Source organism: Phalaenopsis equestris, unplaced genomic scaffold, assembly GCF_001263595.1.
Source record: "Phalaenopsis equestris unplaced genomic scaffold, ASM126359v1 Scaffold000615, whole genome shotgun sequence".
NCBI lineage: Eukaryota > Viridiplantae > Streptophyta > Magnoliopsida > Asparagales > Orchidaceae > Phalaenopsis > Phalaenopsis equestris.
In genome coordinates, this window is record NW_018165055.1 from 38,044 (window position 1) to 51,049 (window position 13,006).

General features: G+C 34.4%; 1 protein-coding gene across 1 annotated transcript; it reads right to left on the reverse strand.

Annotated features, from left to right (window-relative positions):
* Positions 1-5,086: 5,086 nt before the first annotated feature.
* On the reverse strand, positions 5,087-7,113 carry LOC110029951 (probable protein phosphatase 2C 2). The gene is made up of 4 exons (XM_020732452.1): positions 6,545-7,113; positions 6,086-6,436; positions 5,815-5,994; positions 5,087-5,722 (listed from the first exon to the last, which is right to left on the reverse strand). Exons 1-4 carry the CDS (start codon positions 7,064-7,066, stop codon positions 5,549-5,551), a joined length of 1,227 nt encoding a protein of 408 aa, XP_020588111.1. The 5' UTR covers positions 7,067-7,113; the 3' UTR covers positions 5,087-5,548.
* Between the last annotated feature and the right edge of the window lie 5,893 nt (positions 7,114-13,006).

A 13,006-nucleotide genomic window follows, 5' to 3' on the forward strand; every position in this document is an offset into this window, starting at 1 on the left:
TATATATATATATATAATAAAGAGTTATATACATAATTTAAATTATTATATTATAATAAAAAGGTTGATGGTGCTTTTTAAATGACCGATTAGTGCACTCCTACAAAAATTTCTGGCCCCACTAGTGGCGGCATCTTTTACAAATGAGGATCAAAACTATATATTTGCTTGGTGATGTCATTTGAATTTTTTTTTTTTTCATCTAAAATCTGTAACAATTGTATACCGTAAACTACTTTATAAAGCAATTACGTATAAATGTTTTTCTTTTCTATCTAGTGGGGTGTAATATGTTTTTAAGTTTATGAAATACTGTAAAGCATGAGAAAATATAATGAGCGGGGAGTCTGGATGTAAAATTAGGGTCAGGGCACCCATCCAAAGTTGACTAAGACATGTTCTATTTTTAAACTCATAAGTAATGAAGAAGCAAAACCAAGCCTGCCTAGTTATTGCATTTAAAATTAAAGAGCGAGGCTTTAAATTCTTCAACGCACATTTCAAATTTTTTATTCCATTTTTAAGGGTTTATGGTTTCTGATTTTATTCTTGCCACCCAACATTGTATTCATGGTTTCTCCTTTCTCTTTGTCACCTAACATTCAGTTTAGGCTCCTTTCTTTCCTTCACCCGTCATTCAGTTTGGGGCTCCTTCTTTCTCCCCATCACCCAACATTCAGTTATGGGTTACATATTGGTTAGTTTCAATATACAAGGCAAGACAATTGATTGGCTCATCTTCTTTTTCTTCCTGGGAAAGCTACATACACACATATGTTTAATCACAATAGCCAATAAACATTGTCTGGGTCTGAAAAACTTTCTGATTAATTTTTTATAAGATTGTATGAATCATATGTGAATTTTTCATCTATAGAACAGTGTTGTACTATAGCTTTTCTAGAGTACAATCAGGCTGAATTAGTTGTACCCTAATCTTTTTAATTTATTTTTAAACAGGGTGTAGGATAGTCTTTATATATTTTTCTATAGTACAACCAAATTGTACTTTAGATTTTGTTGCAACACACACACTATGAACAATTTTTATAGCAAAAGTATTTTGATTTGTTTTATAAATCTTATAGATTTGCTATTATATATTTTATAGAGAAGTATAAATGCATTTTTTTGTAGTGTAATATGGTTGTACTATGATTGTTTTTAACTTATTGTACACCATATGTTGGCATAACAAATATAATAAGAACATAATCGTTGATGAAAGACCTCAGTCATTTCTCACTAAAAGGTTTTTAGGTTAGTCTAGATGTATCACTACAAAAATTATGAAAATTTGTGTCGGACATATCTGATGTAAAAATATCTACTAATTACACTGACTGTATATGATAAATTTGGATGAGAATATACCCTAACATACAAGAGAGATCCCACTATACTGGAATATGGAACTCGAGACATATTCAATATCATCAAGCTGATGAAAGTTTGGAATGCATAGCTAATTGAGTACTAATAGGCATGATATTCTGCATATTATATTTATACAGAACTTCTCCAACATATCCTTTCCGACTTAGAAAAAATGTTCTTACATTTCTATTTCTCTGAATCTCCATGATAAGTATTTTCTTTGCAGCTCCTTAATTTTTCACCTCAAGAGTCATTGCTAAGTTGAGCTGTTAATGCCTAGATATCTTCTTTATCCTTAACAGCTATCAACATTTCATCGCCATATAAGAGCATGTACATAAATATTTCTTTAATATTTTTCTTAAAATAAACCCAAAATTTATTACTACTTCTCTTAAACTAATGAGCAATCATGAATGAGTCAAATTTCTTATACTTTCCTATGAGATTTGTTCAAATCATAAAAAGATTTCTTCAACAAAGAAATATGGTCTTCCTTTTTTTGTAATCATAAAGCCCTCGGGGTGCTGCATATAAATGTCCTCTTTAAGCTTTCATGCAAAAAAGTAGTCTTTATTTCTATCTGCTCAAGCTCAAGTTCATGCTTAGCTACAATGCTAAGTAAAGCTCAAATTGAGCTATGTTTGACCACTCAATTGAGCTATGTTTGACCACTGGAGAGAATATATCTGTAAAGTCTTTTATTGTCTTGAGGTAATTTTCCAAATCGCAAGTTCTACTTTTATGTAGGGATTCAATCTTTTCTTGCATAGCCATCATCCAATTTTTAGAGTCAACTAAATTCACAACTTCTCTAAAGTTAGAAGTTTCTTCACCACACTCGATACCTCTAGCTAAATTTAGAGCATAAAAAATAAAATCAGAGTCCCCGTACTGTTATGGCAGCTCAGTTTCACTTTTTGTTTTATCCTTAGCAATAAAATAGTGTGACGGTTGATGATGCGAAGGTGAAAAAACAACATCATCATGATTATCTAAATTTGATTCAGAAGTTATGCATGAGAATGTACATATATTATTCTAAAGCTCCACTTGTTTGCTAGACATTTCCTTCTGATCAAAATCTTTGATTTTATGATAGATGTTATATGTCATGTGATGTTATATGTAACATGACAAACTCATCAAATATAATAACAATATTAATGATTGCTTCTTAGATTTTTCGACACCATAACTTATAACTCTTAACTCTAATTTTATAAACAAGGTATGCATATTTTATAGATCAAGTCTCTAAATTTGCATTATTAATATGAGCATACCCGTCACTGTACAAAATTCTTAAATGAGAGTAAATTGTATATTTACCTAACCAAATCTCCTGTGAAGTCTTCTTGTCAACAACAATGAAAGGAGAGAGATTCTCCAAATAATATGCTATAGAAGTAGTTTCAGCACAAATTGACTTAGGTAGCTTGACATTGAAAAGTATGGAACGAATTATCACCATTATAGTCTTGTTCATTCTCTCTGTCACACCATTATGCTAAGGTGTGTGTTGGACTATGAAGTATCTCATAAATTCTTCTAATCTGTAGAAGACATTTAAGTATACTAAGCATTAAATTCCACTGAACAATAGTCTAACCCATTATCAATACGAAGATGTTTAATATACTTTTCAGTGTGCTTCTTGATGAAGATCATTCATTCCTTAAATGTAGTAAAAATATCACTCTTCTCCTTCAAGGAGAATACCAAAGTTTTCTGAATAAATCATCAATGAACGTCAACATATATTTGACATCACCTTCAGATGGTAATGCAGATTGTCCATAGAGTCATAATATATGTATTGTAGTATTCTTTGGTACTATGAATGCTTGTATTGAACTTAACTTTTTTCTGTTTTCCCATAACACAACACTCATTGAACTTCAATTTAATAATATTCTGAAAAATTTAGAAGTCTCATTCTGGTCAGTTCAGTCATCAAATTCTCACTCATATATCTAAGGCGTTATCTACCATAGTAGAGCCTTACAAACACAGTCTAGGAGTCTTCTTTTGTCCATTCATCCTAAAAAAGGAAACTTTGTTGACCTTCAAAAATCTACCCTCACCAAAGCACTTGTACCTTTTAGCATCAAAACTACTTAATGAAATTTGATTCCTATTCAGATCTAGGACACGCCTCTCATCTCCAAATGTTCTGATGACTCCATCAAACACTTTGATTCTAACAGTTCTGATACTGATTATCTTACAAGAAATATTATTGCCTATTAATATATGGTACCTTTTAACAATGCTTCATATATATTAAAAACTAATTCCTATTGGAACGCATGTAATGTGCATGTTGAATCAAGAACCCAATAATAATAAGATTCTCCATCGAAGATAACAGTGAGTTAACCATTATTAATAAATTTTTCAAAAGCACCGCTTCACTGAAATTATCTGATTGTTTGACTTTCTAAGTTAATGTTTCTTTCTTATTTTTTATTCAACAACTTGTAACCTTCATATTTGATGTGCCCATTTTTCTTACATTAATTGCATATTTTATCCTTATTTTTGGGTTTTGATCTACTCTCCGTATCAACATCAAAACCTATCTCCTGAGTTCTACCTCGAATGACAAGACAATAAGAAATAAGTTCATCCATAAGTTGTTTCATTTTCTTTTTTTTAAAAAAAAAAAATCATACATATACTTCATCTAGAGAAAGTGTCTCGCGCCCATGCAAGATGTTATCTCTAAACGTTGTATATGATGAAGGCAATGAGCACAACAAGATTGATGTCAAATCTTCATCATACTTCCATAATTTCCAAAATAAGAGATGATTAGCTTAAGAACAGTTATGTGATCTATAACCGATGCATATTCTATCATTCTCTTCGTGTATGAACACTACTTCAAGTGTAACTTACTGGTCAGACTTTTCATCACACACAATTGCTCTATTTTGAGTCACAATGCAATAACAATCTTCTTCTTCAAAACATCTTATAGAATTTAATTTGATAGATGAAGATTAATTTATAAAAGAGCATTTTGATCTTTACATTGCTTCTCCTCCAGCATCCATGGCAAGAGCATTTTTTTCTAACCCAAATAGTCAAACCATCTACACTAAGACAACTTGTATCTTAACCTGCAGAAAAAAAAAAAAACCTCTGATGTTACGATTTAAAAGATGGATATCATATTTATTTACGATTTAAAAGAGGGATATCATACTTTATTGTTGCCACTGTTGAAATCAAAACTTTTTTTTTGATACCACTTGTTATAATTTGACCTTGAATCGATGCAAAAGATAATAAAATAAATAAAAAGAACGTAATTCTTACATAAAAAACCTAAGATGAGAAAAATCACGGACGGACAAAAAAAATTCTATATCAAATAAGAGATTATAATTGAAGATTGTCATTTAAACAAAACAAAAGATGAGTATATATAATTTTAACAAGATCCTTTCAAAATAACTAAGTAAAAGAGAGCTAATAAAACAATAACACACAGCTTGTAATCTAAAAATTTTTATAAGCTTAATCTAATGGTTGAAAGCATTAATCTATGTGGTAACAATTCCCTTTTTAAAGCCTCAATTTGCATGCTCACAAATTCTCTTTCAAAACGTCAATCCAATGTGGTCATAAATTTCTTATGAGATGATAAACGAGACTCACAAAATTGGAGTCACATTTAGCACCGTTTAATCGAGCTAAGATAGATCATCTGAGAAGAACTTTTTATGGTGAAAATAATAACAATAATAATAAAGTTTTCATTAATGTTAATCATCAATTATATATGTTTCAAAGTTACAAAGGATAAAGAAGCCATCATCTCTACAAAGCTTATGGCTTGTGACGAACGAACACAGGTAAAATTGAACACTGCCTGTATCAAAGATCGTAAACATAGAAAGTTTGAACAGAAGCCAAGTTATCAACCGTTGTATGATAACAGTATACCCGTAGCAACTGAAAAGCTTCTCGCAAGCAAAGAATGGTTACAGCTCTTCTGAGGGTGGGGTTGAATCATTTAAACCACCCGCTGAATTCGAATCAATAAGCCGTACACAGGTTCGATCCATCTACTAGGTTACAGCTCTTCTGAGGGTGAGCTTATGGCTTCTGTTGGTCAATATTGTATTGGCGAACAAAATGAGCTTTCCTCGAGCAGAAATTATTGAACTTGTTTCAGAAAATGTCCCAACTGAATTATCAGGACACTAATGTCATCCACCGAACCTCGAGAAACAGATAGCTCAACAAGCTTCTTGCAAGCTGAGAGTGAAGATGGTCTCTGGGGATCCATACAGATAGGTCGAGCTACATCAATGGCCTCCTGGTTACTAACCTGAAAAAAAATAAACTTTTGTAAATTTCAATGCTCTCAAATAGAGAAAAAGATTTAGTTCTGTTTAACTCTAAACTAGAGAAAGGCTTCACCTTTTCCCAAAGGCCATCAGAAGCTAGAATTAAAAATTCACACTCAGGTTCAATCTTGATCACACAAGTCTCTGGTTCTGCTGTAACCCATTGCTTGAGATGGGAATCTCCAATTCCCCTCGAGACAGCTAAGGAACCCTGCAATCTCCATACGCCTCTAGAGCAATCTAAATAACCACCCTGCATACAAAATTACAGACAGAATAAGAGTGCATCACTTAAAGATCAAACTATGATAAGGAGTTAAATTTTGATCAGATAATTGACTTACAAGGCTTTCGATCCTGTCCTTCTCGTCCTCCCTTGAGGGGCGGTGGTCGGAAGTGAGCGCCTTAGCTTCACCGGAGAAGCTCATCACAGCACGGCAGTCGCCAGCGTTTGAGACGATGAGATCTCCATCTCTGACAAAAGCGGTAACGCAGCAAGTTCCTCCATTCGCGTTGTCCTTCAGGAACTCTACATCGGTTCCCAGATATCCATTTCTTACCGCTTCCTCTATCATAATACCACCTTCCTCTCCTCTTCCCCTCATCGCCTCCTTCAATATACGATCCCCGAGATTTTTAGATGCAAATTCGGAGGCCTTTGATCCCCCGTGACCATCGAAAATACCAAATATCGCCTGCAAATCGCAAAACCCCGTTAAAATCAATCTTTAGAATTCGAAATCATTAAAGAAATCATATTTTTATCTAATTCACAAGAACTAGAAAGGGAAAAGAAACCCTACCATTTGGGGATCTCCGACCAGATCTAGTGCCGCGCTGTATCGATCCTCCATCTGAATCCTCTTCCTCCCCCTCTTACAATAAACCGAATACCGCGCACTCTCTGCCTCCACCTCCCGCCGGCCATCGGAATACACCGGCGGCTCGATAGCCGACGATCCCAACATCGGAATATTCAATCGTGTGGGCCTCTTCCTCTTCAAAAGTGAAGTAGAAACACACACATTCGAGGCTGCAACCGGGGGTGAGCAAGAGCACGAAGAAGCAGCAGAGAGAGAAAGTGAGGTGGCTTCAGATTCGAAGGCCGGAAACGGAGGAGCGCAGAGCTCCTTAATGATTCCGAGGCAACTGGCCCCTCGCTGGAACCTCCGCAAAGGCGAAGAAGATGAAGCTGGGGACGACAAACAATCGGCTAACGCAGTGGAGAATTGTTGTCGGCTGAAGGTTAGAGTTCTCGGCGAGGTCTTGCAGGTGACAGTAATCCTCGACGGTGAGAAAACCGGCGAACTTACAGCGGCAGTCATCTCTGCCACTAGAAAATTTTTAGCTCTTTTTCTGTAATGGAGAAAAGGAATGCCTTTTTCTCTGCTGTTACTTCAGGCCGGCCTTTTATATGGCACAAGGGTCGTTATAATGTTCCTCAAAAATGCTTATTAAGCTGCTCCATCGGAATAAGAAAAATCTAAATAAAGATTTTGATTTGCCTAAGGACAGTGACTCATGTTAACAAAATTAAAGATAGCGAGGAGTAGAAACGGCCTCTACTGTAAGCAGCGCGTGACACCGAAAAGGGGTGTTTTTTCTGCTATATGCCGTCCTCGAAAGCCCAAGCGAACCGCACCACACGCCGGTTCAGATCAACTGCTCCAAGCAGAACACAAAACACCCCAATCCTTTTAAATTCCCCATAGATTATTTTAAAAAATCTAATTATGGTGAGTTTATTTTTATATAAATGTTTTTAAAGAATATTATTTTAAAAAATATATATGAATAATTTTTTATGTCAAAATTAAATTATTTGGAAGCGCCAATTTCCTATCTAAAATTTTCATGACTCCTTGTGATTTAATCCATTTATTGTAAAATCAAAAGCAGTTTATGTTTATGGCAATTTTTAAATTTAAAAATATTTTAAGAGAGTATTATGGTGTGTGGTGTTCGGTTGAAAGAGGTGAAGAGTGAGATTGGAAGAGGTTCCGAATCCCAGTGGAAGGACAGCTAGAAGAACGTGTTATTGAAAATAAGAGAAATTCAACTAGAAGATGATAAGTCTATGGCGGAACTGAAGAAAGGTACTTCCACTGAGAGGCCGACGAATGTCACACGCATGCTTAATTGATCAATTAGCTGTAAAAAAGCTAATTAAATTAAGCCGAATTTATTATAGATTAAATTTAATTTTATAATACTTTAAACTATTTAGGTTGAACTTAAATTTCCTCTGAACTTTTAGAATGCAACAGAAACTAGGCTTTCAATTAAAAGCACATGGGTTCAAGACCTTTTAAAATTTATGAATATAATTTGTTAGCTGGAGCGCGATAGGATTTTTCCGCCAATCCGGCCTTCCTGCTCCCGCTCGATCACGAAACCACTCCCATTAAGCCGAATATATTATAGAGTAAATTTAATTTTATAATACTTTAAACTATTTAGACTGAACTCAAATTTCCTCTGAACTTTTACAATGTTACAGAAATTAGGCTTTCAATTAAAAGCTCACGGGTTCAAGACCTTTCAAAATTAATGAATATAATTTGTTATCTGGAGCGCGATAGGATTTTCCGCCAATCCCGCCTTCCTGCTCCCGCTCGATCACGAAACCACTCCCTTCTTCGCCTGCTCCCGCGTCCGATCGCGAAAGGTCATGACCGCGACCCTGTTATTTCGCGAAATCACTCATGCCTCTCTATTTCTCAAAATATTGTCTCTCCCGCGATAAAAGGTATCGCACGGCTCTCCTTCAGTTTTAGAAGTCACGTCCTTTATGTTCTTCTTTGGACTTCCACGGGACAGTGGAAGGACTTCCACGGGAGAGTGGAAGAGAAGTGCTGGCAGCAGTTACTTGCGGTAGAAGGAAAAAGAAAAAAGAAGAAGATTATTATTTTCTCTTGGCTTCTTCTTGGGGGCTTTTGGACGAAGAGCAAGTAGGTTGTGACAGAAGAGAAATTAGATTTATTTTGCTTGTAAGTTTATCTTTTTCGGTGTACCTCGGTGTAAAGTTTCTTTAGTGTATCTCGGTGTAGAGAGAGAAGAAGAGAGAGAGAGAGAGAGAGAGAGAGAGAGAGAGAGAGAGAGAAGAAGAGTAGAGAAGTGAGAGATTCTTTTTGTAAGCTGAAACTATCTACTGGTGTAATTCTTCAAGTAGTAAAATCATCTGCAACTCCATGGACGTATACAATTTGCCGAACAACATAAATCTGTGTGTTTTGCTGTGTTATTTTGTGTTAATTTTATCACTCTATTTTTCAATTCACTGATCGTTCTCCTATTTTATTTCCATATATATACCACAACAACTAGTATATATTCCACAACAACATTTGTGATTAAATTTTTCCCAAACATATAGTATATATGTTTAACTTATTTTGTCTGAGTAACTAAATTGAATATTTACTTAAATAAACTAATAAATAAGTTAAAATTTTTGAAAAAAAATGAATTTATAGCTCAATAAATTTGAAACCATTATTTGAATAATTTACTTCAATAATATATAATAAAAAGGCTATAAATAGGCTTTATTGCAGCTATGCAGCAAAAATAACCATCATCAAACTTGTAAATTGAAATAAATAAAAAGAAAGAATTATATCAAATCGAAGTATGCACCTCTACTAATAACATATTAATTAAAATAAAAAACAAAAGGTTGAAAAATATAAATATTAAAAAAATAAGAAGCATTCAAACAAGCATTCAAACAGGATGTGCTTATACCAACATATCAAAATGATTGCATTACTTTGAGCTTATATAAGATGAAATAAGTTACTGCAGTTATGAAGATTAATAAAATTTAAACTCTTTATACTAATTAATTGTAGAAATGTGAATCCCTCCTTCAAGCTAGTTTTGTTAACTTTAATTTGCCCTTGAAAGGAGTTCATTAATACAAAACCCATTTAAAGTGGCATAAATCAATAAGCATGTCTTTATCAACATGTGTCCAAGCATGGTTTACATTATTCTGGACAAGTTGCTTGATAATAACTCATCCTACAAATTAAACTGTCATTTCACTTCTTAATTGCAACTGTTTGCCACCACCATCGAAAGTTAGAAGTTATATAAGAAATTAAGAAAAATATTACAAAATTTATTTGCAAAAATAGCTAACAAGAAAAATATGCTTCCATGCTGATAAAAATAAATAGATATTGTATAGAAAACTTACATAAAATAATCTTACATCCGAATATTGCATACACAAAATTACATTCCTTTCATTTAAAAAGAACTTAATTACAAATCATTTGAATTATATTATATCCAAGAAGTTTAGATCATAGATGTGATAATATAATCATACCTTCAACTCTTGTTGTAATACTCATGAAAAATTGATAACATGGATGTCCTATTTAGTCAAAAGTGAAATAACACAATCCAAAGATAGAAGAGATAAATTATGAAAAATTGATAACATGGATGTCCTTTTTAGTCAAAAATGAAATAACACAATCCAAAGATAGAAGAGATAAATTAGAAAGATAACAGAATAATATATGACTATTTTTTTAGTTTTATCATCATTTCTTAGCAAGTAATTTTCAAAGATGACAATTTGAACGCATATTGTACCCAATGATAAATGATATGTATATTTAATTTGTTCAATAGCACTAAAAGTGAATTCTAATGCAATAATAGTTTAAAAAATTTAAAATTTTTTTACCAACAATTGCAAAAATATAATTGAAATATAAATTTCTTAGTTTTCCACCACTCTAAAGCATTAAATTGATCATCATTATTAATCCTAATAGAAATATAAATACATAACTCCAAGTACACATCAAATTTAGACCTTACATTCTTAATGACATCACTTCATAGAAATTTTTTATTTTGTTTTTTACATTCACAAAAAGCTTTCCTCTTATAGTAAAAAGTTTTAAATATTTTTTGCATGGCCAACAAATTATCTATTACATAACTCTTGTACTGATTAACCAATTGTTGTTCTAAGTCTCAACGTCATTATTAGGAAGAATAATAAAGAATGTAATGTTGATCAACTTCATCTTGATTTTTTGATCAAGTACATTAACAACATGGCTTGAAAAAATTAGATTATTTTTAATACTTTTCATTGTTTTTTATCTTCAATGAATTCAACCTCAACAACATTAATAAAAATTTGATCCATAATAGATTCTATAATTATAAAAATAAATAATAAATAAATTTGAGGTTAGTTATGTGTTTAGTTTCTCTAAAAAAAATTTACTTTGTCAATGGATCAGGAGGGATCGTTTGAGTCAAACCAGGAGGCCCCGGAAGAAGAGTCGGGACGATGTCCTAAATGAGTTGGACTTATTGGCGCTGGTCCATCGGCCCAAAAATCTTGCTTCAATTAAGGTTTGAGATGGATAGGCTTCTTGTATGGAGTTTTCTTGCTTTTGTTTTTTAGACTTTTCATTCATTATATTTTTCTCCTTTGCTTTGAAACAAAGGAGGCTCAGATGGTGAAGGCATTGTAGAATCTTTCAATCTAGGTTTTGGTCAACCTCCTGCAACTTAGAAGATTTTGTTTTCTTTCTATTTTTTTGCTCAGCTGAAAGCTGAAGGATTGTAAACTAAATTTTTGTAAATTTTTTAAGTATGGAATATGAATGAAACTATTGTGAGATATGTACTTCCTGACGTAAAAATGAAACGCAAAGAACACAAGCAAACACAGATCTTTTACGTGACTCGATCCAACTGCATCTACGTCCACGGAAGGGAATTAATCAAATAGTTCACTAAGGCAAAATAAATGGAGAATACATAGCTTATACATAAAGATGAGCCATCATCTTTCTTCTATGGCCTCCCTCTCAAGCGACACCTTAATACAAGGCCTCAAGATGCTCTCCTCCTCTCTAGCTCTCTGGCTATTCTCTCCTCCTTTGTGGTAGCTTAATATCTCTTCCATTGCTCTCCTAAGCCTCACACCCTCTTTATTTATAGAAGCAAGAGAGTGGTAGGTGGGAGGTAGGTGAGCAATAGGTGAGCAGTAGGTGAGATGTGGTAGGTGAGCGGTGCCACATTATAAAAGTGTCCTTTTACCTTAGTTCAATAATTGGGGGTCAAAATAACAATTCTCCACCTTGACCCTCAATTGAGAAGCTTCGAAGTAAAGATTCCCTCGGGCCCTCAGCCCTTGCTTGAGTTCGCTAATTCCAAACTATGCATGGACTTAACAATCACGGTTCTTCCGATAAGAGAGTACAACCCCTTTTTCCTGACTCCTTGTATGACGAAATGAGGGCATTTGGCTTTGGTTACTCTGATGTAGCCATTCTCTGGCTTGAACGAGCATCTGCTTGACTCCAACGTATCTAAAGAATAAGATTTCTTTTGAGCTCTGGTACGTACCTGACATTTTTCAGTACTCGTTCAACTCCATCAAACATCCTTATCCTGATTGATCTACTTCCAACAACCCTGTGAGCTTTATTGTTTCTCAATAAAGCAGACCCATCATTTTCTTATTGCAGTGTCTCGAATCAGTCTTTGTGAGGACACATGTGGAAAGAACACCCTGAGTCGAGGATCCACTTCTTACTGGATTCAGATTCTGTAATCATTAGGGCCTTAGTAGAATCATAGTCATCAGAGGCTACACTTGCTTCTCCTGATTCTTCTGGCTCTTCTTGGTACTATTCTTCCTGTCTGGGCAGTTCCTTGTCCTTGTGACAATGATAGCACTTGAAAGATCCCCTTGATGACTGATTCCCGCCATCCTTGCTTGACCTTGATCTGTACTGACCATTTCTTGAATCTTTCCTGCCTGATTTTCCTCTGACAATAAGACTGTCTCCGCTGACTTCCTTGTCCTTGTCATGCTTCCTCTGAAGTTCTTTGGCTCTAATCAGAGATTGAACCTCCTCTAGAGTAATAGTCTGCACCCTTCCATAGAGCAACGCATCCTTGAAATGCTCGTAGCTCTTAGTAATAGAGTTTAACAACAATAGTGCCTTGTCCTCATCGTCCATCTTGACGTCGATGTTCTTGAGATCGTCGATGATCTTGTTGAACTCGTCGATCTGCTCTGAGACGGATTTGTCTTCATGCATTTTGAAGGAGTATAGGCGCTGCTTCAGAAAGAGCCTATTAACAAAGACTTTGTCAGGTAGAGTACCTTGAGTTTGGCGCAAAGTGCTTGAGTCGTTGTCTCCCTCGACACCTCCCTTAGAGCTTGGTCGGCCAAGCTCAGGATTATCAAACTGTGGGCCTTGTCCAGTATG